The following is a 27981-nucleotide window of genomic DNA, read 5'->3' as shown; positions in this document are numbered from 1 at the left end:
TGTAGACAGTCCCTTTCAGTGATGCCTCCCAGGATCGGCCCAGGGAGGCTGGCAAGTCATCTCATCTCTTAGTTTGTTTCCTCCATTGTATAATGGGGATAATAATAGCTACAGCAGTATTCAGGGCTTGTGAGATTTCAGTAAATAATGTATGTAGAGTCTTCTCTTTGGAGTCCTCAGCACATAACTTCTTCAATGCCTTTCCTTCTCCAAAGTGAAGTGGCTGTAGTATTTTAAGTTATTTCTCTCAGTGCATTCTCAAATGCTAAGGATGATGCAAGAGGCTGGTTGGCCATATGCTCTTGATGAAGCTTCCAGATTGCCGAGGCTAATGGCCTCAGTCAATTTATTGAGGTGTAATGTATGTGCAACAAAATGCACCCATTTTAGAGTTTGGTGAGTTTGGACAACCATATATACCCATCTAACCACTTTAATCAAGATATAGGATACTTCTGTCATCTCAGAGGTCCTTTGTCCCCGACCCGTCACCTCCCCGCACCCCATCCCAGACAGCAAATGATGGGCTCTCGATGGGGTCTGGATGAGATTTATCTTTCCCACGGTTGTTGCAAGGCGGTCATACAAGTATGTATTCTTTTGTGTGTGGCTTAGATTCAGGCACTGTTGCTTGTATCAGTAATTTGATCCTTTTTATCCTTACACAGGATCTAACAATTCGAGCAGGTTGCTCCAATGTGGCTCCACTGACAGACTGGGTTTAAGAACAGGCCAGCCTCCTGCTCTGCTGTGTCCTAACCACTCGGGGCTTGGCCCAAGGTAGGCGCTCAAGCTCTTCGCGAGTAAACTGATTAAACACGCAGTATTTGTGAAAAGCATGAAACGCCAGGCCGAGGTGATGAGTCATTTCATTGCTTTTCAAGCAACCCCACCAGAGTGGAGGGGAAGGGGTAAAATTTCAGTGTGATAGAGTGGAAAGGACGGTTTAAAATAAAGAGCTTCAGCCGACTTGGGAATAGTCCCTGTGTTCAATTATCCACAGAGCTCCGCGTACCCCGCCCCGACCCCACCAGGGATAATTAAAAGCTCGACGCCTAGGTCCCTTCCCTGGGGAGGCGGCGGTGCTCCCGGAGTGAATGGGCTCTAAGGAATGAATAACGACACAGTGGCCTCATTGTTCCGCGGCTGGGGAAACTGAGGCCAGAGGGAGGGAGGGAGGGAGGCCGCCGGGTGACTGGAGGCTGGGTCACCGCATGAGTCAGCGGCGCAGACAGGCAAGATTGCTGTCATTAAGGTTTACAGGTCCGCCGCCGCCACCGCGGCTGTGCGGCCTGGGCCCCGCCCGGCTCGAGTCTCCGCCGCGGGCACGCCTCCCCGCGCCCCGCTCGGGTCACCACGCCTCGGCGCCCGGCGGGGCGCCCCCACCTCCTCCAGCAGCGCCCAGGGCGCAGCCGCGGGAGCCCGGCTGCCGGCGGAGGGCTGAGAAAGGGCTCCTGGCCGTCTCGGCCCCGCCCTGCAGCACCTCCGCCTCCTCTGCCTGCAGCTCCGCTCCTCGGGCCCGAGCGCTGGCAAAGAGGTGCCCCGGACCCAGCCTGGAGGCTGCAACCGGAGCCCCGGGGGCGGGGTTGCGGGGGGTCCCTGCAGTCCCTGCCCTCGCCCCGGCCTCTACCTGCGCCACCCGCAGGGCGCCCTAGGAGGCGGCGCGGGCTCTGGGAGCGCGGCGCCGGGCAGACTGCGCACGGCCGAGCCCGGCCTCCGCCCGGCGCCGCGGCTGCGCGCGCGCTCCCGCCGCCCCTCTTCCCCGGCGCCGGCCGCGCGCACCCTGGACCCACGCCTCCACCCTGCTGCGGCCCCAGCCCCTTCCCCGGTCGCGCGCAGCCCCTGGACCCACTCCCCCGCCGCGTTCCGCGGTTGCGGTCAGAGCGAGTCCTCCCTGCTGCCTGGCCTCGCGTGGTCGCCGCCGTCGTCACCCGGCTGAGTCACGGGCCGTGCCACCAGGCGACAGGGCACGGACTTCTCGGGCCTGGGGCCCTTGCAGCCCGGAGGAGGGGTGAAAGCCGCTCTTCCCCACTCATGTCACGGGGATGTTCCTGGCAGCTGTATTAGAGATGCCGCGAGCATCCCCATCCTCCCAACCCGACTCGCAGTTCCGATTCTTACCCCGCCCCCCAGCCTCCGTGTCCTCGCCTCCGAGCCCCGCTCTGAATAATGTTCCCCCTCCTTTCTTCCTTCTCCGTCCTCCTTTTTCGCCCCCTAACCTGGCCTCCTTGCTAGCGCCCGTCAGCGACTGGTTCCCAGTACCACCAACACTAGCCCCTCCTCGGATGCCTGGCCCCCTGGCCTCTGAGCGGGGGTGGTGGTGTCGGGCTAGTTAAGGATGCAGTTTCCGAGAGTAGCTGGGGCCTAGGACATGTCTCTGGGACAGCAAGCAAGGGTCACCGGGAGGGGAGGGCCAGGCGGAACCCGCGCCCTGCCTAACCCGAGGGGGCGGTATGGGGTGTGGACTGGTGGACTTGGTGTAGACCTGAATATGCCCTTAAATTTTTAAATATAGACTCGCTGTATAGAGAAGAACACTGGAACCTTTAAGCCTTCATCTCCTCGCCTCAGTCCAGAGTGAAACTCCAAACATACTTATTAAGAAACTGTTGCTTTATTTTGACTCGTTTACATAAATTTTCCACCTTGGAAGGGGATGGTGGTGGGCTTGTGGAATCCCTAAAATAACTTTTAATGGAGCGAAGCCTTCCATTATGGGAAGCGCCTGGACGCTAGAGGCGTCTGGAGGCCTAGGTTCCAGTCACAGCCCCACCACCAACTGGCTGAGGACTGGGGCACCTGGCTACCCCTCCCCTAGGTGTTGGGAAACTGGACACCCCCACCCAGAAAGCCTGGGTCTTCCTTCCTTAAAATGCTCTCTGATCATTTAGAGAGAAAGAGTAGAGACAAGATTAAAAATAAGGTGAAAGTAATTTGCTTTTCTGAATGGCATTCACTAGGCCTAATTCCAGTCATACTTATCATTCAGTCAAGGTCAAGGTGACCTTTACAGCCTATGCAGTTCCAATGACCTATTACCCTATCGCCCTGGTGAGACCTCCAATGAAAACCTTAGATCTTTGTACAATCCTCCCCCAAGGGACATGTGGGAAGGGGCACCAGGACCTGAGAAGAGGGACTTTTGATAGAGGGAGAGAAGAATGAAGGTGGACAGGTGATGTCAACGTGATGTGTCACATTTCAGGGAGCCATAAAAGGTTTATGGCCCTGTCCCAGGGAGGCCCTGCCCACCCTCCCCCCGCAGCTCTGAGAGGCTGAGGAAAGGGGACACCCTGGGTAGGCAGCCATAAAACCTGACTACCTGGTCACGTGCGTGGGTAACCTGTCTGGCTCCTTTCCCCCTGCCCTCTGCTCTGCAGGGGTTAGGTTGGGGGTGAGAGAGGGACAGAGCCCACAAGCGACTCTGTGGTAAGCAAAGCAAATTCAGAGTCCCCTTCCGCGTCCCGGGCAGCTGATGCAGGTCGGAGCACTTCTGTGATGGGCCAGATGTGGCAGCAGGAGAGAAGCAAGGGGTTTCATTTAAAATGATGAAATGGTGGGAAGAATGAAAGAGAAGGTGATTAGTGCTCACCTTTGAAAGGAGGCAGGGAACGATTACTTTAAAAGGTTTTCGTTGGTCCTGGTCTGAAGCCTCTCCTCCTGGGCTAAAACCCCAGGCCAGCTCAGACCTGCAGTTCTGGGTTGCCCCCTCACCTCTCTGTTTTTTCCCTTTGAACACCAGCTCTCAGACATTATGCCTCTGTTGCCTTTTCCCTTTTCTTCTCTGTGTGTATGTGTGTGTGGCTAGTTGGCTACTTATCTATCTTTATATAGCAGTTTTCCAGGCTGGCAGGTCAGAGGCCTGGAAGGAGGAGGACCTCTCTAATTTATTCTCCCTGCTCTGCAGCCTGACTCACTTGGGGCGGGTCTACATCGATGTCCAAGTAAAGCCAGGAAAGTGGCTTCCCGCAAACTGAAAGCTGTCTGGGAGAAGGGACAGTAAGGCCTTCAGGTGAGTCCATAGATATTCAAACCACACCAACAGACAAAAATGGGGGGAGACCCCCACAAAACACCCAACTAGATTTAAAGTTGTTTGCAAGTGGCTGGTTTGCGCCAGATGATAAGGCTGGGCCATTTACCACCATGAGGACTGCCTGCCTCTCCAGGGGAAAAGATGGGTCAGCAAACACTCAAGATGAGCCCAGAGCACCTTGTCATGCCAGGAAGTAAGGAGGTGCTCCAAGATCAAAAGGCTGTGGGTATGGCGAAGGGACATCAGAATCAGCCTGAAAGAGTTCCTGGTAGCCAAGGCTGGAACAATTTGAGAAAAAAAATAAACAAATCATTTTAATCCAAAGAATAAAATAAATATCCACGAGTGAATCTATATGGATACAAAGAAGTGATTAATTAAGTAAATAAGGGAGAAGAGTCCAATTTCCCATACAGATAATTCCAAATAATTTATGTAAATGTTCTTCCCTTAAAGCAGTGGAGCTTCATCCTCCTCCTGGCGAATGTGGGTTACACTCAGTGACTCGCCGCGAAAGGGTACATTATGGGAAGGGTGGAAGGAGAGTGGCTTCGAAGTGGGAAAACCTGGCAATCTCCACCTCAGCCAGGTGGTCAAGGTCAACATCATCAGTGGCGAGTCACGGGAATAGCATGGACCCCAGATCTGACGTGGTGAGCACAGCACTTCACCTCTGTGGTCTTCCTCTCAAAAAACCCATAACCCCAGTCTAACCATGAACAAAACATCACACGAACCCACCCGAGGGACATTCCTCAAACTTGTCTGGGTCATGAAAAACGGGAGAAACTGTCACAGCCCAGAGGGGCCTAAGGAGACTGAGGATTAAATGGAAGGTGGTGTCCTAGATGGGTCCTGGAAGAGAAAGAGGATGTGAGGGGGCAACTAGCGGAATCAGAATAAGGTATAGAGTTTAGTTAATAGTAATATGTCAATGCAGTTTCCGTAACGCGGTTACCTTACCGGTATCTTAGTGATGTAAGATGTTTACAGCAGGGGAAATTACATGGGAACGGTCTGTACTATCTTTGCAACTTTTCTGTAAATCTAAAACTATTCTGAAGGAAGGATTTTGTTTGTTTGTTTGTTTGTTCTTAAAAAGCTAATCTGGCTTGGCTTTTAGAATCCACGTCGTAGGTGTTCTAAGGAGCAGGGGAAGTTCTAGCAAGGGGTCCCCGGGAGTTCTGAGAGAGACCCCCGAGACAGTCGGCCTGTTGATCAGGCAGAACAAAATAATCCGGTTTTTCAATCGCTTGCAGTTCAGATAGAGTGATTTTATTTTATTTTTTAAAGATAATCCTTTTTTAAAATCCTCACCCGAGGATATGTTTGTTGATTCGAGAGGGAGAGGGAAGAAGAAAGAGAGAAACATCGATATGAGAGAGAAACATCAATAGGTTGCTTCATGTATGCACCCCGACCCGACCGCGTCATTGAACCAGAAACCTAGGTTTGTGCCCTGACTGAAAATCTAACCCACAGCCTTTTGGTGTAAGGGACTGATGCTCCAACCAACTGAGCCACCCAACCAGGGCACATTTGGGTGATTTTAAAGTAGCCTGCAGGTTGCCCAAAACAAAAACACTCCTGAAATTCCTTTACATGCAAACTTAAATGTTTAATTGCTTAAAAAGAAAGTGCATTAAAAATATGTGACCATCCCATTCCTCTAACATTCAAAAGCAGGCAAAAGTAATCCCACGTGGGAGGAGTCTGAAAATGGTTACCTGTGTTGAGGGTGGCTGGGGGGAGTGAGCAACGGAGCTTCTGGGTACTCCTGATGTTCTGGTCTCTCCCCTGGGAGCTGGTTATTTGGGTGTGTTTGCTTTGAGAAAATGCATCGAGCTGTATGCTTTTCTGTATGTAGGTCCTTTATCAATAAGAAGCTTATAAATCTTAAGATAAGTTGATTTCAAGCATTAAACTTTAGAGCAGGCAGAGACTAACCTCCTTCTACCTTTCTACCCAACCCCCCGCCCTGAGGCAAAATCTAGAAAGGTCCAGTAGTTTGCCTAAGGCCACAGAGCGGATCAGTGGGCCATCCCAGAGCCCTGGTGACTAGGGTTTTCCTACTGGACGGCGCTATGCAGCAGCAAGCCCCTTAACCAGGCCACAGGTCTGGGCCAAGGAACATCTACAGGGAGGGGACCGCAAGGAAGGGCAGCACCAGTACCAACCTGGGTGACGTGAGACCACACTTGACTCCTCTGTGCCTCAGTTTGCCCACTGGTAAAGAGTCTCCAATGACTCTACTTTGTCTGCAGATCAGCCAAAAATGCTGTCCTGCCGTTGTCAGACCGGTCTTGGTCAGTGAGATTCCTCACGTTCCACTGTGGACTGAGGGCCCTGGAAGCTTCGCATCTGGAAAGTAGGGTGTGGTGCTGGTGCTGCTGACAGAAGCTCTGTCCCAGGGTGACAAAGGGGAGAGAGGCTGGATGGAGGTGGGAGAACAGAGTCCACCCGGGGCTCCATCACTCCTACCTCAAAAGTCCACCCAGAGGATGGACACGTGGTCCAGCGAAGAGGACGCTGAGCCCCGCAGGGGTAAAGCGATTTGACCGAAGTCAGCTGGCTAATGGGACCCCTAAAGATTTTTAGCTCAGAAGTGACCTGTAACAGTCTGCCACTGGAACCATGAGTCCTGTCTCCTTAAATAAATGTTTCCTGATCTCTTTCATTAAAAGAAAATATAGACAAGTGAAAAGCATAACAACCAGCATGTACTTGTCATTCCAGCATTTGAATGCAATCATCTGAGAGTTTTGATGTATACTGCGACATTTCATTTTTGTCTTTTTTTAATATTTAATTTGGGGGGTTAAATGAAGCAGGAGAATGGGAACTCTCAGTTTGTCATTGTTGGGAGTGAAATGGGTCTCCGGAGACTTCTGCAGAGGTCAGTCGTCCTGCGGGAAGGGGAAGGGGGACATGACCAAGTGGCCCCACGCCCAGGAAATCCCAGGAGGCAGTCGGAGACACTTCTCTCCTAAAGAATTGTGCCACTGAGTATCAAACTCACAAAGCAAACCAGTAGTTTGAGAGCTGGATTCACTTTCAGGTTGTCTTTTTTTTTAAGGTGGTTTTTTGTTTTTTGGGGTTTTTTTTTACTGTTGTTTGAGCATGTAGCTTCATCTGCAGTTGATAAAAATACTACAGAGATTTCTATCAAAAAATCTCTTCCCCCAGTCGTCCCACCTACCACTTCCCCCCAGCCAAAACATCTTGCATAAGTTTGTCTTTGTATGTGACCTGCTGGGCTTACAGAGCTTAGTGGGAGATCATCTAGTTAAATCCTCTTCTTTTAGTGATAAGAAAACTGAGGCCTGGGGTGACTGGTGAGATTCCCCGGCTCACACCTGGGGATGCCTGGGTCTGGGCCTCCTCTCTCTGGACCTCTGTGGCTTCATCGACATGAGGTTTCATTTCCCGTACCCCAAGATGCTGGCATTAGGTTGGTTTGGTAGGTAGCAGTAGCAGCCTCTTGTTTGTTCCCCCCCACACTGGTGAAGCAGCAGAGGTTCATTTCTCATGCTTCCATGCGCGTGGGAGGCTGGTGGGGAGCTCTGCCGGCCATTTCTTCCCTGTGCGGGCAAGGTTGCCGCCGAAGGCAGGAAAAAGGAACGCGGTGATTGTACGGAGGCTCTTCCACTTGAGCTGTCAGGTCACAGGACTCCCCCTAACTTCGGGAAGGCAAGGGAGTGAGGTTCTGTCTTTTGCCTGTGACTGGAATGAGAAATATTTGCTGAGCAGCACTAACGAACACTCCATTAACACTCAGTCTATTAGGAGAGACAGGACCTTTTGAGTAGGTCACTGGCAAGCTTCTTTCTTTGCATGATTAAGAGCACTTGTTTCCTGATTTCACCTTTTCCGATGCGCTGCCTTCTTCTTTGGCAGTCTCCTAGAGTGGGTGCGCACTACGGTGGGCCCTACAGCCTTTTCTCCCGAGGGAGGGAAAGGATCTCGGGAGGCATGCCTGTGCCCTCAAGCCAATGTGCTCTGGAAGCCCCTCTTGGAATTGCTGATAGAATCTGAGGCTGTGTTAATAAAAGTGAGATGATATTTCTGGTATAAATGACACAAATTGGACTACTTCATTCATTCACTTATTCATTCAACACTCACGACATTCCAGATCCAAAACACTTATCTGGGTACCAACTTACAACAGGAATGTTGACCAATTGAGGGTCCCCAGGGTGACCATGATGGTGAGGGATCTGGAAATCTGGTCCTGCAACGAAAGCCCAGCAGACAGGGCACAATTAGTTCATAAGAGAGGAGGTGAGGAAGGATGCAGTAAAACTCGTCAAGAAGGGCTGGTGGACGGAAGCAGGTTTGTTAGCTGGCTGCCGAAGGCAGGAGCTGGGTCAATGGGTGGAAGTTGTAGGCAGGCAAACAGCTCAGTCTGGGGCAGCCTTTTGCCTGCAAAGTTCACCTAGGGAAGAACAGATTTCCTTGAAAGCTGGGAATTTATAGTCCCTGAACTCCAAGCAGGCTGGATGCCCTATCATCGATTATTTCTAATGCTCTTCCCAAGTCTGGTCCATAATCCCTGAACAAATAGACTTTCCAGAATCTCTTATTTCAGGATCTAAAATTTCACCTTGAACTCCAAATGAAGAAGTCATGCACCTCTTAGCATGAGAGTTGGTATTCTTCCTAGAAGGGTCGAATTAAATGACAGTCTATTGATGACTGGTCCTTTTCAGCTAGCGCTTACAGAGAACTGACTACATTGTCAGGTATTTTTCTTAGTGCTTTACATATATTAATAAAATTATTAACAGATTTAATTCTCAGAACAGTCCTACAACCACGGTGCCATTATCACCTCCCTCCTCGTTTTACAGATGTGAACACGGAGGCACCTTGCCAGTAAGGAGCAGAGTCAAATTTGAATCCAATTAGTCTGGCTCCAGAGCTCTGCTTCTAACCACTGCTTCTCATGACACCCTTTCTGATGGCTGAGGAAATGGCACCCAGGGGGAATTAGTGATGTGTCCATGGTCACAGGGCCAGATGAATGGTGGCACCTGGGTCTGGAGGGAACCAGGCTTCTAGCTACCCCCACAGTGCGCAGCATGGAAGGCTTTTGTCACTGACGACCCACACATCCAGTGAAGGTCCTGGACAATTTATTGCACTAAATGAGACAATCCCAGCAAACTGAGGACCAAGCTGTGAGAATCTCAAAGTTTTTTCTAACATAGTAAACCAAATGCCTCTCCATTTCCCAGGGTTTGAGATACTTACCCCACTTTCTCTGGATCTACATAAATCCTAATAAACATTCAAGACCCACGCACTGGCCGTGAAACTTCCTGAGTAGCCCCCTCTGCCAGGGCGTAGTTCCCACACATGCTCTTCCCAGGACGCCCCGCTCAGCTGCCCTGCAAGAACAGGTCCATGGTAGGTGAGGCCAGCAAAGATCTGGGGATTTTACATAGGTGAAATGTATCCATCTTCGAAGTTTGGACTTAGGAAAACTTCCCGACTGTGGAATTTAAAAACTTTCCTTTTGTATTTGTCTAATATTCTCATGGTTTTAGTTTTTATGTTTAAATCTTGGAACCATCTGGAACGTCCTTTGTTATGTGGAATGAAGTCGATAACCAGGGTTCTTTTTTTCTGCGTCTGCCCTGAAATGCTGTTTATTTTGGATATCCATTTTCTCTTAACTGACTTGAAGTAACATCTTCATATACAAATGAAGTCCACATATATTTGAAATCATTCGGAGTATGCTCTCTGACCACTGTGAAATTAAGATTCAAAAAGAGAACTAAAAAATCCCCCAAATGTTTGGGAACTTGGTAACAGACTTCTAAAATAACCCATGGGTCAAATGGAAAATAGAAAATATTTTTAACTGAATGATAATGAAAATATAAAATATCAAAACTTGTGGGCTACAGCTAAACCTCTACTGAAAGAACTGGAGATTCTTATGCATATATTATAAAAGAAGAAAGACTGAAAATCAATGATCTAAGTATCCATTTCAATTAGGGAGGAAAAGCATATTAAACCCACAGAAAGATGGAAGAAAATAATAAAGAAAAGAGTGGAAATTAACAAAATAGAAAACAGACATATAATATAGAAAATTTTCAAAGCCATGAGTTGGCTCTTAGAAAAAAACCATATGTATTTAAATCAATTTCTGGCCTCTTCACTCTGTTCTCTCTATGCATATGTCAGTAAAAAAGTATTTTAATTACTCAAGTTTTATGGTGTCTTAGTATTTGGTTGGGCTAGTCCCTGTCCATCACTCTTTTTCAAATTTTACCTAGCATTTGCCTTTGATTTAAACCTTAGGCTCAGTCTGTCCGCTTGGCCAGTTTCCATGCACATCCCTTGCTTAAGCCCTATTGGCATTTCTGTTGGGATCAAATTAAGTTGCACATTAATAAGAAAAGAACTGACATCTTTACAACATGGAGTCTTCCTATCTAAGAACAGGGTATGTTTTTCCAGTTACTCAAATCTTCTTTAGTGTTTGAAAATTTTCTTCACAGAAGAGCATACATATTTTGGGAATGCTTTCCCTAAGTATTTTATTATTATTTTTTTGGTTGCATCGAAAATGGAAGCTTTTCCTCAATTGTATTTTGTAGTTTCAGTTGGTCAGCTTCCGATACCTCTACTTAGTGTGTAACGAAGATCATGTTTTGGACACGTTAGCTAAACCATATGAATCATCCTTGCCAACCACATCCTCTTCAAATGTGAACTACACATCTGACCTTATGTTTCTTTCATAGTTCTGACATGTGATCTTTAGGCAAATGCTGTATGTATCCCAAAAGTTTTCACTGAACTGCTACAGATGCCCCAAAGCAGCATAAACTACTTTGGGCGACAGTTACCTAACCCCAGAGAGCCACCCCAAGTGTCCACGCTGTGCCCTGGGTCCTCTGCAGACAGACAATGCACATTAGGGATCTGCTGGCACGCAGGAGAGCTTATTGGAAGCACATGCTCCGGAACGCTGCCGGTGCACTGAAGTAGCTGAGAATCCCCAGGCCCAGCAGGGATCCGGGGCACTTCCGCAAGCTCTGGAGCCTCTTTCATATTGATTTATCATTCTTCTGATATAAAAGTAATGAATACATACCCATCATGGAACATTAGCAAACATATGAAGAAGAACATAAAACTCCCTCTGTAAGCTCTGCCGTCCAGAGACCCCCACTGCTGTTTCCCGACGGTGTTTTCTCCCCGCACGCTGCCTCGTGTGCAGATTCCAAACCCGAGACCCCTCTGTGTGGACGCTTTGGAATCCTGCTTCTCGTGCGTATTTGGCCATGGCATTGTGTGTTCTTCAAAAGCTGGCTTTTTCCTGGTGGCACAGTGTTTCCTAACACAGTGATTCAATAATGTATTTACCCATCCTACTCCCATTTCGCCTTTGGGTTGTTCGCAGTTTTTCCAAAATGAGACTTAAGTCAGAAAGGAAAATTGAAGGGAAAAAAGCGTGGGTAAAGTCTTAACACCTTTGTACCTTTGTACGAACACCTTTGCCCTTTTCTCTGATTATGTCTTTTGAATACATTCCTAGGTGGATTACTGGGTCAGAATTACAAACATTTAAAAATACTGTGGTAAAATATATATAACTTAACATTTACCAGCTTAACCATTTTTAAGGGCACAGTTCAGTGGCATTAAGCACCTTCTCATGGTCATGCATCCGTCCCCACCGTCCATTCCTGGAACTTTCTCATCTTGCAAAACTGCAACTCTGTACTCACCAAGTCCCTATTCTCCCCTCCCGCCGCTGCTGGTGACCTCTATGCTATGTTCCGTCTCTAGGAATTTGACTACGTTAGGTACCTCGTGTAAGTGGAATCATACAGTATTTGGCCTTTTGTAACTAGTCGTTACCTGTTAAACAGAGCTAATTACTTAGCATAATGTCCTCAAGATTCATCCATGTTGTATGTAGCGTGTGTCAAAATTTCCTTCCTTTCTAAGGCTGAATAATGTTCCATTGGATGTATGGCCCACATTTTGTTTATCCACAGGAACATTTTTTAAGGCTCTTGATCAAATTGTCTAGTGCTGTCCAGAAAGGTCACACCAATCTACATGTCCGCCAGGAATGTACGAAATTTGCATTCTGTTTTATAGTGACTAGTGGTCTGGTTTACTCATATGGCGCCTGCACAGTTTTCTGCGCTTGAAGATACGCAGGGTCAGCTCATTGCCAAGAGGCCCCCAGAGGACTGCCCCCCCCCCAATGTGCGTGCCTACACATTTGCAGGGTGGGGCAGAGCAGGTTTAGTTGTGAGTACACGAGTCACAGAGTTTATTCTTGGGTCATTATTTATCAATTACTGTTTTATTTTCCATATGTAACCGACGGTGAGCATAGTTAGTGTTATCAGAGGCTAGGGGAGCTTCTCCACAATTTGGTTCAGAGCCTCAGAACTTGGCTCACGTCACAACGGGCGTGTGTCCAACTTTGACCTCCCCCGATTTCATTCTTTTAAATCTGATTCAATTTTTGTGCCTACTAAGGAAGGCACAAAAGATTTTATTAGGGAGGAAACGTCTGGAATTTGTGCAGCGTATTAAATGTTTCAAAGGGTGTACATGATTCCACTCGGTTTCTACAACGTCTGCAGCCCCAGGAGGCAGGCAGGGTGACACTGTTGATCACATATGTGAAGACACAGGTGCAGAGAAGTCACGCTGCCTGCTGGAGGTTGCATAGTCCATTTGGGCCCCCAGGACCCAAGCTCCTGTCTCCTGACCCCTGTGGGCCACCTCTGTCCTCTCCCTAAGTCCCAGCTCACTCTTGCAGTTGCGAGGGTGTGCTGTTCCTTTACTTGGCATGCCAACCCCGTTGGGTTGTCCAGGAATGTACGTTCTTGGAGAGGAAAGGGAATAGATATTTTAGCCACACACAAAACGCTGTGCTTGCCAGGCACCTAATAAGGACACTCAATAAATATTAATTAAAGCATGCAGCCACATTGCCTGATGTGCTGGCCAGATCCTTTAAAGTGGCAAGAATATTCCATGAGAGATCAAATGTTGAGCTAGAAGGCTGTGTGGAGCACAGGGATGCTCTGGAGGAATGGAGCCATTCTCTGGAAAGATGAAAATACCCTGGGGGTTCCCTATCTATCACTGGGAGAGGGGAAATGGAACCTGTGTCTTCCTAGCTGGGCGGACATTTACTCTGCCCCCCACCCACCCCAGACCTCTCAGGCCAATAGAGAACATTGGGAGACAACTGGCTGGGGTTAGGATGAGTGTCATTCATGGGGTGTGAGCAGGAAATGGGATGGGTGTGCCCACCTCCTCTGGCATTCTGAGGGATTTACTACTCATGGAGTAGGTGCCCATTAAGTGTCTCTGCCTTGACAGAGACCCAGCCGAAGTCTGTCTGGTAAGCAATTCTGGGCACATGGGCATTATTGGAGCCTCTTCCGTGGTTGGAGCCCAGGGCCACAGGAGCAAGGGAAGCCAGGCAGGGAGTAGAGGGTGAGGCAGAGGCCTGGGTGGGGAATACTTGGGGAGCCACTTGGTGGGAAGGCTGCTGCCCCACAGGATGATGTGCCAGGGAGAGGCCGGAGGGGGAGGTGGTGGCACTAACACCATGCAGAGCCTGTGACTCCCCTCTCTGTGCATCAGGATCCCTTAGGTGCAAAAAGCACTTGCGAGGAACGTGGACCCAGCGGACGGCTCAGGCCCCCTGGGGCTTTTCCAAGTCGGCTTGTACCTGTTTCCCTAGGCCTCTTTTGGCATTTTTTTTCTTCTGCTTTTTTCAAAAGTAAGATTTTAGACAAAATGATCTGTTTTAAACAAATGGGCACTTACAGGTTATTTTGGTGTCAGAGCGTTTCTGCACTACCTGCATCAAACTGTACTTTATATGTTCCTCTCCATGCCAGGAGAAGAGGAGGGATGGGCATGGGCTGTGTGGTTGTATAAACAACTGTGAAATACCAATACTTGGGTGTACCTGGCAGCGAGGCCACCACGCAGGGCTTCCTGGTCAACCAGCCCATGTGGTAAACGCTCCCTGTGGTCTGGATACCACAGGATTACTCTATGCTGGGCTCCACCGACAGGACTGATGGGAGTCTCTTCTGACTTCACGATTCTGTAGCTCCGCCTCCACCATGTTCTTTCAGATCCACCGCCTCGTTCAATCTCACGACAGCTCTACATTGGTAAGTGTAATTATCACCATTTTGTTCGGTCTCAGGTGACACAGCTAATAGTGACAGACACTCCTGGCTCCGCCCTGGGGCGTTCTGTGCCGCCCCTGCTATAGCTGCCTCCATTATCTTGGGTTTGCCAGTACCTTCCATGGAACAAGCACGAACACCTGGGAGGCACTGCACGATCCAGCTCCTCCATAGCTCTTTCCTCCTCAATTCCAATCCATCAGCCCCTGCTCTCCCCACCCCAGCCACGCTGGCCTCCCCGCTGTTCCTCTCACATGCCCACCTACCCATCTCAGGCCAGGCCTCAGCTGTCTCCCTTTCTTGGAAGGGTCCTACCTGATCCTGACCCCAGACAGGCCTTCCCTGATCCCAGATCTGGAAGAGCCACCCCCAGCCCCACACCAGCCCTAGCCCCCCACTCTACTTCCTGTTTTCCAGAGCTCTTGGAACTGTGTGAGATTCTGCGTTTTATGTATTTGTTTACTTAGTGATTACCTGTCTCCCCCTAGAATGCAAACTCCCCTGGAGCGATGCCTGCCACATAGTTGGGGTGCAGGAGAACTGAGGAATGGTCTCTGCTTGCTGGGGCCACAGTGTAGGCAGGGTGACAGGACTCTGGGGCCTGTCAAAGAAGATCCTGTGAACTGCGGGGTACAGGCCATGAGTGCTGTTTGAGTCCCAGAAGGGAGGTCAACGACCATTCATTCATTCATTCACTCACAGAGCACCCTACCCTGCAAAACAGCCAGGGGCCACCAGCCAGAGGCAGCTCGACTGTTGGTTTTTTATTTTTTCCTGTTTCTTTTTATCTGTATATTTGCTATGTCATCTTTGAAATATTTGGGACAACGGCACATTCCTGGTAGAGACGTGTAGACAGAGGAATGGACGAGGCCTGGCCCTGGAGTGCTACTAACCAGCAGGGTGACCTGCGGGAATTTTCTCCCCTTCTTCACGGAATCCCTGCGAAGACCCTCAGACAGGAAAGGGTGAGAGGGGAAGGACTCTGAGTCGGAAGTAATCAGGAGAGTTTTAACTAAGTCCTGTGGGCTTTGGAGCACCTTATTCCTCAGGAAGGGAGGCATTTAGGGTCCTCCAGGATCTCTCTCAGTCTGAGAGTCTATCCTTTCGGGGTAACCCGTGCTTTGTCATCTCCAGGGTTTTAGGGTTTTGGACTGAGGGACCCTCAGTTCCATCGCCAACATTTAATTCTGCTGAATAAGTCTGTAAATAAACACCATCTACGATCACCACCATTTCATCAAAAATAGGGCCCATTAATCCCCCCAGCTAGGAGGGACATGTCTCAGAATAAAGGCTCCTTCGTCCTCGCTCAGGCAGTCAGGTACGCCGCTGCCGCTGGTTGAGTGCTTACTCTTGCCAGTCACAGAGGTTGGTGGACTGTACTACTCATTCCCTGCCCTCCCGGACCACACAGTTGGGGGGACTGTAGTTAAATGTGACACTTAAAGTTGTAAGTGCTACAAAAGGGAGATGGCTGGGACTCTGAGGGTGCCTAATGGTGGGGGTGGGGAGACCTACTCTCCCAGACTGGAAGTCTGGGGGAGCCTTGGGAGAGAAGGAGAGAGGAGCATTTCAGGCAGAGAGACAGCATGTGCACAGGCCCTGGGTGGAGGGAAGATACTGAAGTTTCAAAAAGGGGAGGCAGGCAGGTGCCGGACCACTCAGGGCTCTATAGGCCAAGGAAGGGAATTTGCCTTTGTTCTGAGGGTGGCAGCAATTGCGTCGGATGCTGGTGCAGTCAGGCCCGCACTGAGCCGACCTCAGCAGAGGGGCCGTGGGTCTGCGTGAGGCAAGAGCAGAGGGGAGGAAAGCACTGTGTGCCTCAGTCTCCAGAGAGGCTGGAGGCTGGAGGCTGGCGGTGCAGCCAGGTGGGTGGACCTGGGGAAAAGTGTGTGGACTGAGAGGCATCTGGAAAGTAAAACTGACAGGACGTGGAGGCTGGTTTGGATATGAACGAGGTTGCTGTCCAGGCTGATCCTGCCTTTGTGACTCCCACCGCTGGGTGAACGGGGTGGGCTTTCTGATGCTGGCGCTCTGGAAAAGTCCGTTCTGGAAGGAAGATACCTGTTCTGCACACAATGAACCTGTGATGCCCTTGAGATGTCCAAGGGGAGGTGTTGAATGGGCATGTGGCTATGTGAGACTGGAGTTCAGAGCAGGGGCGAGAGACTTTGAACTTGACTCTCATTCATTCTGTATCTCTGGCTGGAATGGTGGCCGCCCCCCAAGAGAGGAGGAGGGGGGCCGGAGGGGGCAGGGTAGAAGGAAGCCTTACTTGTCTGTTCATGCCTTTTTGTCGTCTTTGAATTGTGAACCACTATGAATGTATTATCTCTGTAAAACCCAGCAAAATATGAAAAGAAAGCTAAAAATACAGAATAATTTAGCATTTTGAAAACATACTACATGATGCGAACTTGACCATGAGGGCGGCATCCTACCTACTGGGCCTCTTCCCCGGTGAGGGGAAGGTCGACCTCTCCTCCTGTCCTCCTCGCCCTCACAATCACCCACAAACGTATTTCTAAGACATAGGGAAATATTTAAGACTCCTAGTTATGCTAGAAAAGAACTGGAAACAGTTTTTTAAAAATCGTCCTCTCACTTATCTCTCGCTCAGTCTAAGCAAAACATTTCCCAGGCTTATTTATTTGTTTTTGAACTCGGATCGGCTGGTCTTCCTTCCCTGACGCCGGCCCTAGTTAAATCCACACAAAGCCCCAGACACTAGGAAAAGTGGCTTCCTTCTTCATTACCCTATCACTTGGACACTTAACGCCTCGACATATTCATTTCCTAGCCTGGGAGGGTTAGTCAGAATGATCTTACTGGGGGCCTTTCCCCAGGATCCATGAGAATCGTGCTAATTAGCATCTGTATGCCGCCTCGTTTACATAGCGCTCGGCCGGCTGAGTGTCCCCGCACGTCCCAGCGACCCCTGGGGAGGGCTTTGTTTCCCGAGCCTCACCCCGGGTCTGGCACACTGAAGACGTTGTTAATTCGGTGTTTGTTGCTCGAGGAAGGCAGACAGACTACGGAAACAGGCTTTCCTAAGGCCTCCCAGCGAGGAAGGGCCGAAAAGTACATTTAATCCAACCCTGGGCGGAGGGTTTCTTCCGCGGCCCCAGGGCCTCCCCCGCAGGGATGCGTGGACCGTCACTCAGGGCGCCGGGCTCCTGCGGGGAGGTCCCGGGACGTGCCAGGGGCAGGGCGTGTGGTCACCTCTGCCTCCTTTTGTCTACTGCAGCTGAAACGTTCACTCCTGAGGCTGCGGGGCCCTGAGTCACCATTACCAGGTGTTTCGTCACTCCGACTGGAGCCGGCATGTGCTGGGCAGCACTGAGCACCAAAGTCATCCTTAATGACTTTTGGCGGGGGCGGGGGATGGGAAAGATGAAAACACAGGATACAAACTCAGAAAGGAGCTAAGGTTAGCTCGGTAGTGCAATGCGACCAGGGGCTTGGATGCGCGGTGGGCCGAGTGAGGATGGCCTGCAGCTTGGACCAGGCCGCATCAGGGGGCCTGGGAATTAGGCTCAACGCGTATTTCCGCGCTCTGCTGTCTTTCAGATCAGTTTTTTAGTGTCCATGGGAGTCATCCAAACTGGGTGTGTCTCTGTCCGTCCTGCAAGGGAGCCTCCGCCAACCTCACTGCGGAAAGCTCCCCCTCTGTGCTGGTTCCCGACCTGAACCTGCCTGACGGAGTGAGGCCTGGCTGTTGATTTCGGGAGTGGAGGCCATGGAGAGTTTGCCGGGTGTTTGAGAGGAGAAGCTGCTCCGTAACTGTAGATGAGCTAGTGTCGTGGCTGCAGTGTCTTTCTACAAAGAAAACTTGACTTGGAGGGAGGCGATCTCCCTCATGCAGTGCCCGGGCCTCACCTCCGTCACTGACCTCCTGAGGCTGGGGAGCATTTGTAGGTAAAGTTATATATTTAAGTGACCAGCATGCCTTGGGTTTTGAAGAGCCTGTGAAGTTGACAGAAAACTACAATTTTTTTTTCTTTCTTTCCTGTTTTCTTTTCGAACATGATCATTTGTACCCTGGCCACGTCTGCCGGGTTACTCAGCTCAGCTAGGCAAGTCCCAAATAGTTCTTCCTTCCAGCAGCCTTTTGAGACCCTTCCCAGACAGAACGCATCCCTTGAACTTCTGTTCTCCCTGGGGCCAGTGCCTCAAGGTTGGTGACACGTGTAAAGATTGGTTGTTTCCATAGGTCCTGAGATTTCCCGCGCCTCTTGAGGGCAGAGGCTGTTGAATACCACCTTTCTATCCCCCAGGGGTCTCCCCGGGTGCCTGGCTCCACATTTGGAATCGGTGCTGCCTACATGGATGGAGAATCATGTGAACACATTTCTGCTCCCGAAAGCCGTGCTCTGCTTTCCTGAGGCTGCGTGGGCTCCTCCCTGCGCCTCCGTGGTCCCAGCGGCAGTATTTACAAGGCTGTCTGTCCTGGGTTAGGACTTGCACCTGACTGATAGCTAGAACAACTTTTGATTAGAACTGGCGTGTTTCCTCGCTGACTCTTGCCGCAGTCATGAGGAGGCAGCCTCCGCCCTTGCTGTCTGGGATGACACACCGGCCTCTGTTGTCATTGGCCTTCCTGCAGTAACTGCCCCACAGAGGGAGAAGCTGTCTACAGCCTCTCTTCCCTGGGGGGGCTTCACCAGCCTGTCCTTTTCTACCAGGACATCAGAAGAGCAAATTTCAGGAAATGAGGAAAGCAAGCCAAGAATTTAAAAGACAATCTTTACATCTGTATAGTTTTTGAATAAGTAGCACACGTACACGGTGCAACATTCAAAAGGTGTGAGGAGTCATTCATCTCCAGTGACGTCGCCCTCCCTGCACTGTCCTTGGCCAGCCAGTGCCCCTCCCGGGAAGAAGGCGCGTCCCATGTCACAACTCTATGTTTGGGTGTCTCTGTTGTCCTCGATCTTTACTTTTCCTGGGTGTTTCTCATGTGTCCTCCATAAACAACATCCATTTCCTCTTGCCCCGCCCTCCAGCCCCCAGTACCTGGCCAAGCATTCTGGGCAGCTACCTGGCAGATACCAGGGTTCAGTGACAGCATGTTTGCAATAGAGGAGTGTTTGATGAGTCAGGGCTTAGAGCATCTCTGTTTGATTGTGAATTAGATGCATTTTCATTCACTTATGCTCTTGTTCTTTTAAGATAAGCCAAGAAGTGCCGATTGTCACATCGGCCTCACTCGTGAACCTTCCTTTCAGGAACCGTCGCTTCCGTTTGTATGGCTGCCAGTTCAGGATGGTTTTAGGGCTCACTCACACATTTTTCAGGGGGCGTTTGTGCAAGAAATGTCAATATTTTCCAACACTTTTTTTGGCCTCTTCCATTGTTTTTTTCTTTTGGCTTTTGCAAGGAGAAATCCTTATCCTTGCCTCACCCCTGCCTCACTCCTGCCCTCACCCCTGCCTCACCCCTGTCTTTGGGCCCCACCAACACACATCCACATGCCCTTTGGGGCTCTTTCTGCCTTTCTCTTTCAGGACCCACTAAAAATGAGAAAAGCGCTGAAAGGAAGAATCCTGTCTTCCCTGAACAGGAGTCATTTTGTGCTCTTGCTTAGGGTTGCTTGTTGGTGCGGAGAGTTCTATAGATCCTTATTTTTCCTTCCTTTTTCTCTTTCAAGACAGTCTCCCCCCAGACACTGTGGAGGGCTCACCTGGTTCTCCCCCACTTCCGGCCTGCTCTGGGGCCCTGCCCGCTGAAGACTAGGGACCTTGGAGAAATTTCCCTCCGGCTTCCTCTCTCCTCTGGATGCTTGGCCAGCGGTCAGTGAAGTGGCAGCCCCCGCAGCCATCCTGGTGCCAGGGGCCAGTGATTAAGTAGCCAGGTCTTGAGCTGACTCCATCCTGGCTTGTCATAGCTCTGCTGTAAGTTATTTTGGTCTCTGTGACTTGTGGCTGCACCATGATTACGGCTTGATATCTATCACCAAAGTGACTAAAAGATGAAAATAGAAGCCACAACAGGAAATAAACAACTGCAAATGAGATATTTTATTCCATATTCCCTGCCAGCAAATGATTAGAATCAAACTCATTCACAATAGTTTGGTGAACTTCTAAACTTTTTCTTTTAAAGGATCAGCATAGTTTGAGACAGGGTGCTTGCTGGTCTCATTTAGGCCCATGGAAAGGAAAGGAAAGGAACTCCCTTTCTAGGCACACCAGCCATCCAAGGACTCCTCTGCTGCCCAGCTTCTTTCTTGGAAAGGAAAGGAATAAGAATGCTATGGGGTGGGGCTGGCTCTCAGGAAGGCTGGGATGTTAACTGATTCAGGGAATGCCAGGGAGCTAATAAAGCAGCACCAGCCATTGTAGCTACTTGCCCAGCATCCCACCCATTGTCTACTCAGGGCAGTAAAATAGAGGAGGAAAGCCATGTACAGAGGGCAAGGTAGGGGTGACGCCTGAATTAAAACACCCACAATTACACTATATGGGAACATATCTCTGCAAGAATATGCATGTTCCACCCAGACAAGCTGTGACGTCAGATTCAACTCCTGAAACACCCACTAAACCTACCTGCCCTGCGTGTGCTTGGCCTCTCATTACAGAGTGTTAGCACCATCGGCCAGATTTCCAAAAGTCTGCAGATTCTCCAGCATTTGAAGCTTAATTTGAGTTATGACATTTGCTTTCTGTTTGAGTCCTTTCTGTCATTCTGAGAGCCTTGCTTTGCCTCCCTTGAAGAGCAAAGATCTCCTATTGAGGCCCAGAGCAGAGAGAGGGAAAGGGACCCCGAGAGAGCAGGGAACTCGCCCAGAAAGCTTTCACAGCCCTGCCAAGTGCTCGCCTAATGTGAGGATCACCACAAGTGCAAGTTATTTAACCAGTGAGTGGCAGAGCCCTCGCCAGGAGTCAGGTTTTCTGACTTCTAGCCTGGCGTGCTTTCTAAGCTTTTCTCGGGTTATACATTTCCCAGACACCTCAAAAATCTCCTTTCTGTCTCTTCCGCCTGGCCTGTTCTGATGGGATCACTCACATCCAAACCTCCCCCTCACCCATTTTCTCCTGGGCTTTGTGGGCTATTTGTGTAGGTTGCTTCTTTAGAAAGTTCACACACACACACACACACACACACACAGAGTCAGTGCTCTTTTCAATAAGCAATACTTTTATTACAAAATTATGATCCCATACAATTGCTGCCTACCTGGCCTTATAAAGTACTGTTTAGAACGCCAGTCCCTGCCCCATGATGCCCAGTCTCTGCGTTGCTTGGTGTCCCAGTGTCTTCAGGACCCCTTGCCCGGAGATGACCATGAACCGATATTCCTGATTTTCTCTCACATTTCTATCTCCAAAAGTGCTTTTGGTGGGCTTAGGGGGTGTGGTCCAACTGTCCCTTTAAGGTCTAGCCACTCTGTTGATTCCTAAATAGTGAGCATTGATTGCATGTCAGGCACCTTTAAATGGTTGCAGGGGAGTGGGCTGGGCTCTAAAGCTAAAATTCATTTGTGCTTGTTCCTTTTATGAATGTATAATTTAGCTGGGAAAATGAAAATAGTACATTTCACCTCTTCTAAAGATCCGTTCAAACGCACCATTGAGTTTCATTGTCCTCCTGACCTCACAATTCTAAATAACATGAAAAAAATCTTATTCCACTAAAAAAGATGTGAGGTTAGATCACCATGCCAACTAGTGGCCTCATTAATACTCACGCCTATACGTATACTTAAATCAGTACATTTCTCACTACCATCTGCTTTCACGAAGCAAATAGTTCTGGTCCTTTCCCCTTCCAATGCTTTCCCCATGTCTATGCAGTAATCTGCCAACGGGTCTGCGCTTCTCCCAAACCTACGGTCAGGGGATAAACTCTCTGACCCCTAAGCACCTTGAAAGCTACGGGGCCGATGAAGGGGCAGACACAGGCCCTGCATGCATCTGTATGTTCTAGGCAGGTCTGCTCCAAAGGTAGCCTTCCCGCGCCGGGAGGCGGGGTGGCTGAGGTCTTCCGGGCTACAGAGGAAACCTGCCGGCGGCGGGAGTGCGAGTCCCGCCGCCCCCCACCCCCACCTTCTCCGCCAGGATGCTGCCCCTCACAGCTCGTCAACCGGCCAAATGCATTCCAGAGCTGTGCACAAGACACACTTCTCCAAGCAGTCCTAGAAACCCGAGCCCGGAACGGGAGAGGGCGGGAGAGAGCACGCGGCCGCCGCTGAGGTCACATTCGCGCCGCCTCCCGGCCCTCGGCGGCCCGGCTGTTCCCTCCAGCGCACACCTCCCAGGGCTTCGGTCCAGTCCAGTGTAAATGTCTTTTAAACGGAGACAGCGCTCTCCTCCCCCTTCCCTCCTGCGCGGCCAAGGGATCCGCCGCCAGGGCCTTTAAAACAAAACGAATGAATGAAGCGCTAGGGCAAGCGCGCGGGACGGCCACTGCGAAGCTCCACCGCCTGGGTCTAAATCGGGCCACCGACCGGCGCGTTCCGCTCCGAAACTCGCCGGCGAAGCCCGCTGGGTGCTCTCGGGGCTTCTCATTTCTCCTCTGATCCGGCCACGTCTTAGTCCGTTCTGGGAGCTTCTTTGCTCCCCACCTTTATTCGCACCCCCCACCCCCCCGCCTCCAGGGTCCCCCCTCTCCGCAAACCCGGGAGGGGGTGGTGGTGGCTGGGGGCGGGGGGAGAAATAGCTTTTAGAAACCCGATCTGTTGTTTGCGAAACACAATCGCTTTTTTTTTTTTTTTTAAAGCGACAGGGTGTCTAGACGGCCACGTGACGAAGCCGGAGCCGGGCGCGCCACTGCGCAGTGGAACCAGCAGAGCAGAGGGCCCGCGGGGGGTGGGGGGAGGCGGCGGCGGCGGCAGCCGCTGGGGGCGGGGGAGGAAGGGGGAGGGAAGGGGGAGGGAAGGGGGCGGGGGCGGGAGGCCTTGCAGGAGGCAGCGAGCCTCGGGCACATTCGCTCCCTTGCTCGGCGCACGGAGGAGCCTGTTCCCGAGCCGCGCCAGCCGAGCCAGCTGGGCGCCGTGCTCGGTCCGCTCGCCGCGCCCGAGAGAGCTGCCCCAGACAGAGCCAGCCCGCCGGCGCCGAGCTGCCGAGAGCCCGGCCCCGGAGCCCCTGAGTGCGGCGCGGCGAACCCCGGAGGCGGCAGAAGGACCCGAGAGTCAGGAGAGGGCGGACGGGGGACAAGGAGGCTCCCGGGCGCGACGAGGAGAGTCTCGGAGGAGGAGGCGGCGTGAGGACACCGGGGCCTCCTGCCGCCGCAGCCGGGTCGAGGCGAGCAGCCCTTACAGAGAGCCCGGCGGTCAACCGCGGCCAGGGGAGGGGGCGCCGGCGGCCCCCGAACTAGCCAGCAGCTTGCGCTCTGGAGGGCGAGAGCGCGCGACCCGCCAGGGGCCCGCCGCTGCTGCCGCGCCGCCCTCCCCCGCGCTGTCAGCCCCGCCGGGCGCAGCCGCCGCCGCCGCAGCATCTTCTGCCCCTGCGGCCCCGCCAGCCCCGAGGAAGTCCCAGTCGAGGATCGGAGCCCCTGGGAGCGAAGGAGGAAAGACCAGAGACTCCCCTAAAACACCTATATGCGGAGGATTGAAGCAGTCTAGCCAAAGCTTTCTGTGGATTAAAAATATATACAGTTTTTTTTTTTTTCTTTTGGCAGAAGAAAAGGAGAGGAAACCAGCGGGGACCTGCAAGGAAAAAAAGGGGATGTAACTCGTGGATACGTTTTTTCCACCCCTCAAACGTCTTCTACTTTGTAAACATTTTCTTTTTTTAAGCCCCAGTTCCAGGCGGACGGCCCCAGACCTCCAGGGTGAGAGGAGGTGGTGTTTTTCATTTTGGGCTTTGCATATTTGGTTCTTAGATTTTGAGAGCCTTCTTATTTCGCCAGACATCTCATGCAGGGTGAAGTCCACTCGGCCCCCTCCCCTGAGTCTTCGTGTGCACGGAATTTGAGGAGATCCGGTTACTAAGGATATAGAGGAAAAAAATAAATCGCGTGCCTGTTTTTTTTTTTTTTTTAATTGCCTGCTTCTCCCCACCCCCAAATTAAGTTGCTTAGCAAGGGGGAAAGAGGCTTTTTCCTCCCTCCACCAGCTCAGTCCAACACCTTTCATTTTTTGCCCCCGCTGATCTTCCATGTAGGAAGCCGAGGCTGGCGAGCCCGACACTCGGGAGCCGCTGCGGGGGGGCCTCTTTTTGGGGAGGCGCCGACCCGGGCAGGCTTCGCCGACCCCAGGGAAGCGGCGGCCGCGTTCCTCCGGGGTGCGCCGGGGCCCGAGAGCCGCGCACGGCGCGGGCCGCGCGGGGTGGGGCAGCCGGAGCGCAGGCCCCCGAGCCCCGGCGGGCGCCTCCGGGCCCCCGCGCGCGTCCCGGCCTCCGAGAGACTGGCGCATGCCACGGAGCGCCCTTCGGGCCGCCGCCGCTCCTGCCCGGGCCCCTGCTGTTGCTGTTGTCGCCTGCGCCTGCTGCCCCAACTCGGCACCCGACTTCTTCATGGTGTGCGGAGGTCATGTTCGCTCCTTAGCCGGCAAACGACTTTTCTCCTCGCCTCCTCGCCCCGCATGTTCAGGACCAAACGATCTGCGCTCGTCCGGCGTCTCTGGAGGAGCCGTGCGCCCGGCGGCGAGGACGAGGAGGAGGGCGCGGGGGGAGGCGGAGGAGGCGGCGAGCTGCGGGGAGAGGGGGCGACGGACGGCCGGGCACATGGGGCTGGTGGCGGCGGCGGTACAAGTAGGGCTGGCTGCTGCCTGGGCAAGGCGGTTCGAGGTGCCAAAGGTCACCATCCCCACCCCCCAGCCGGGGGCACCGGTGCGGCCGGGGGCGCCGAGGCGGATCTGAAGGCGCTCACACACTCGGTGCTTAAGAAACTGAAGGAACGGCAGCTGGAGCTGCTGCTCCAGGCCGTGGAGTCCCGCGGCGGTACGCGCACCGCGTGCCTCTTGCTGCCGGGCCGCCTGGACTGCAGGCCGGGCCTGGGGGCGCCCGCTGGCTCGCAGCCCGCCCAGCCGCCCGCGTCCTACTCGCTCCCCCTCCTGCTGTGCAAAGTGTTCAGGTGGCCGGATCTCAGGCATTCCTCGGAAGTCAAGAGGCTGTGTTGCTGTGAATCTTACGGGAAGATCAACCCCGAGCTGGTGTGCTGCAACCCCCATCACCTTAGCCGACTCTGCGAACTAGGTAAGAAGTTGTTCTGCGCCCCCCCTCCCCTCCCCCTGGCGCTCAAGTGGTGGAAGAAAAGCCCCCAAGGGTTGTGTTTGTGCGGCCACCTCTGGAGGGGAGTGTACAGCCTTTCCCGGGAGGAGACTTAAGGACAAAAGTAAAGGAGAGACAAGGGGAAACTGAAAGGGTTTTCCCTGGGGGTTCCCTTCCAGTTTTTTTTGTTGTTGTTGCCCCGATGGGGCTATGGGCGCTGGTTATGCACGCTCTGCAGACATGCGGTTAAAAATTAGACGTCCTCATTTCCGGATCAGCTAGGGGGTGCAGAGAGAAGTAGGGGTCACGCCTCCCCCGCACCCGGAAAGGCGTTGAGGTGTGTGGCCGAGTTGGATTTGGTCCAAGCCCGCCAAGGAAGGCTGGGAGAAGCGAGTTGTAAAGGCTGACAAGTCTCTGCTCCTTTAGTAAATAAAGAGTCACGTCGGGCTCAGTGGCCCGGATACTGCCCTGACGGTGGTGCAGCTATGGAGATTTTGGGGCAAAGAGAGTTAGGATGGGAGGCCGAACTGGGTATCTACTCTCAACTCTGCCAGCCCAGAGTTGTAAAGAACAAGGAGTAAAGAGACGTTGGGTGTCCCCTTGTTTTCCTTTCTCTCAGCACAAGAAAGCACAGAATTAACCGTGGGGGGGGGGCGGGTCTGTCCCCCAGCTCTTGCACGACGATGCTGCCGCTCATTTACTGCGCTGGGGCCCGAGCTGAGACACCGGCTTCCTCCGCTATCTGCTCAGCCTCCTCCATTGCTTCCCTTTTCTCTGCGTCTCTGTGCAGGACGTGGGAAGGCAGCTGCCCGGGCGCCAACCGATCCTCCTAAGTTCACCAGCGCACTTGGGGCGCGTCGCTCGGTTGGGCTGGGCGAGGGGAGCCCGGTGTTCCCCGAGCGGGTGCCTACTGGAGCGGCGGGGGCGCAGAGGAACTGAGTCCCTGGTGGGGAGGGGGCGGGCGGTGGGAACGGGGGCTGAAGTTCGCGGACTGGGAGGGGGCCTGTGTCGCCCCCCGCCCTGGGCCGCGGCGGAGCGGGTGGTTTCCAGCCGGGCCGGCCGAGGCGCGGCGGCGTCCGCAGACGTGGAGGAGCGCAGCGCCGGGGCTGGCGCCAGGCGGCCTCTTTTGTTTATCTGACAGCTAAATATCAAGGCAATCACCGCCTCGCGGCCCTGCCTCCAACCCCCACAGCTAAGACAAACAGTTGGGCTAAAAGAATGCCTCTGTTATCATAAGTTTCTATCTCTCTTTCTCATGGCTCGGCCTTTATTTTCTCTTACTTTTTTAATTCCAGAGTCTCCCCCTCCTCCTTACTCCAGATACCCGATGGATTTTCTCAAACCAACTGGTGAGTAGATGATTTTAAAAATATCCCTCCTCTCTTAAGTTAGAAACAGCCTCTAGAATGCGGATTTTTCTGTCCAGGCAGCGGCTTGGGGAGGTGCTGGGTTTGCCTGGAAGCGTTGATAGGTTTTTTTCTGTTGGAAGTTTGCTTTTTTTTGGGGGGGGGGGGTGTACATATATAACTTTAAAAAAGTTTCCTAGATATGCTTTACAATTTGTTCCTTTTTAATGTATTTTCACACCGTGACTGAAGCTGGCTCAGCTTTAACACGTGCAGTTTGATCCGTGCAGAGGTGGCCTGAGAGCCAGATAGGGCAGGTTGGTGGGAAAACTCAGAGACTTGGGGGTGCGGGACGGGTGGTGGGAAGAATGGGTAATTTGGTGGAAGGAAGGCCGTTGAAAAGGGTGCAGAGAAGACGTGTGTGGAATAAAAGGTTAGAAATTCTAAGAAGCAAAGGCAGAACCACTGGGTTCCCTCTGCTCCCTCCCCTGCAAGTCAGCACTCCTCCCGGGTTTGCTCAGAATTCTAGGTTGGGGCTATAAAAGTTTTTAGCATAGCTCTCTGCCTGTTGCTTTGTCACCGGATGGCATGGGGCCAGGGCAAAAGCTCATTTGAGACTGGCACCAGCCCTGTGGTGGTTGTCTGCATTCAGCTTCTGGCTGGCAGCACAGGGCTCACCCTATGGAGCTGATGGTGCCAGGGGAAAGGGGGTCAGCAAAACTGAGGCCTGGGGGTGACAACCGCTCTTACTTACAGTGGGGAGGTTCATTAGCTGAAAAGCAGGGATTGTAACTTGGAAACTTTGTGTCCTATATATTGGGTGCCTGAAAAATACAATGTTATTTTTTGCCAAGGTTCTGAGAGAAGTGAAGGGTTGGGCGGTTCATTAGCTGAAAAGTAGGGATTGTAACTTGGAAACTTTGTGTCCTATATATTGGGTGCCTGAAAAATACAATGTTATTTTTTGCCAAGGTTCTGAGAGAAGTGAAGGGTTGGGCCTCATTTCACTCTTGGAATTCTCAAGTCTTGTGCTTCATGAGTTTTGGCTGTTGGGCTTTCCCCCCACTAATTAAAAGTTTTGCTGGGGCGTTGTCATAAATTAAATACTTTAATGAACGGTGTAACCGAAGCCCACAGCTCTCCTGGGACTCCACACCGCTTTCTCAAGTCGGGAAGGCGTTGCTGCTTGCCTGGTGCCTGTTTAATAAGTGGCCTGCAAAGCATGTGATATT

The 27981-nt window shown here is 51.9% G+C and overlaps 1 protein-coding gene and 1 pseudogene across 2 annotated transcripts in view; one reads left to right on the top strand and one right to left on the bottom strand.

The window, feature by feature from the left end:
• Window positions 1–24709, bottom strand: part of LOC112322873 (zinc finger protein 512B-like) — a 30041-nt pseudogene extending 5332 nt beyond the window's left edge.
• The window catches only part of SMAD7 (SMAD family member 7), a 30851-nt gene continuing 26013 nt past the window's right edge, over window positions 23144–27981 (top strand). For both annotated transcript variants that reach the window (XM_053913140.2, XM_045187913.3), the window contains exons 1-2: window positions 23144–25388; window positions 26699–26752. In XM_053913140.2, coding sequence (XP_053769115.1) covers window positions 24776–25388; window positions 26699–26752 — 667 coding nt within the window. In that variant the 5' untranslated portion in view covers window positions 23144–24775. The remainder of the gene's footprint in view (window positions 25389–26698; window positions 26753–27981) is intronic.

The sequence above is a fragment of the Desmodus rotundus genome, chromosome 10, assembly GCF_022682495.2.
Source record: "Desmodus rotundus isolate HL8 chromosome 10, HLdesRot8A.1, whole genome shotgun sequence".
NCBI lineage: Eukaryota > Metazoa > Chordata > Mammalia > Chiroptera > Phyllostomidae > Desmodus > Desmodus rotundus.
The sequence above is the reverse complement of the archived record's forward strand: the minus strand, read 5'-3'. Positions and strand labels throughout refer to the sequence as shown.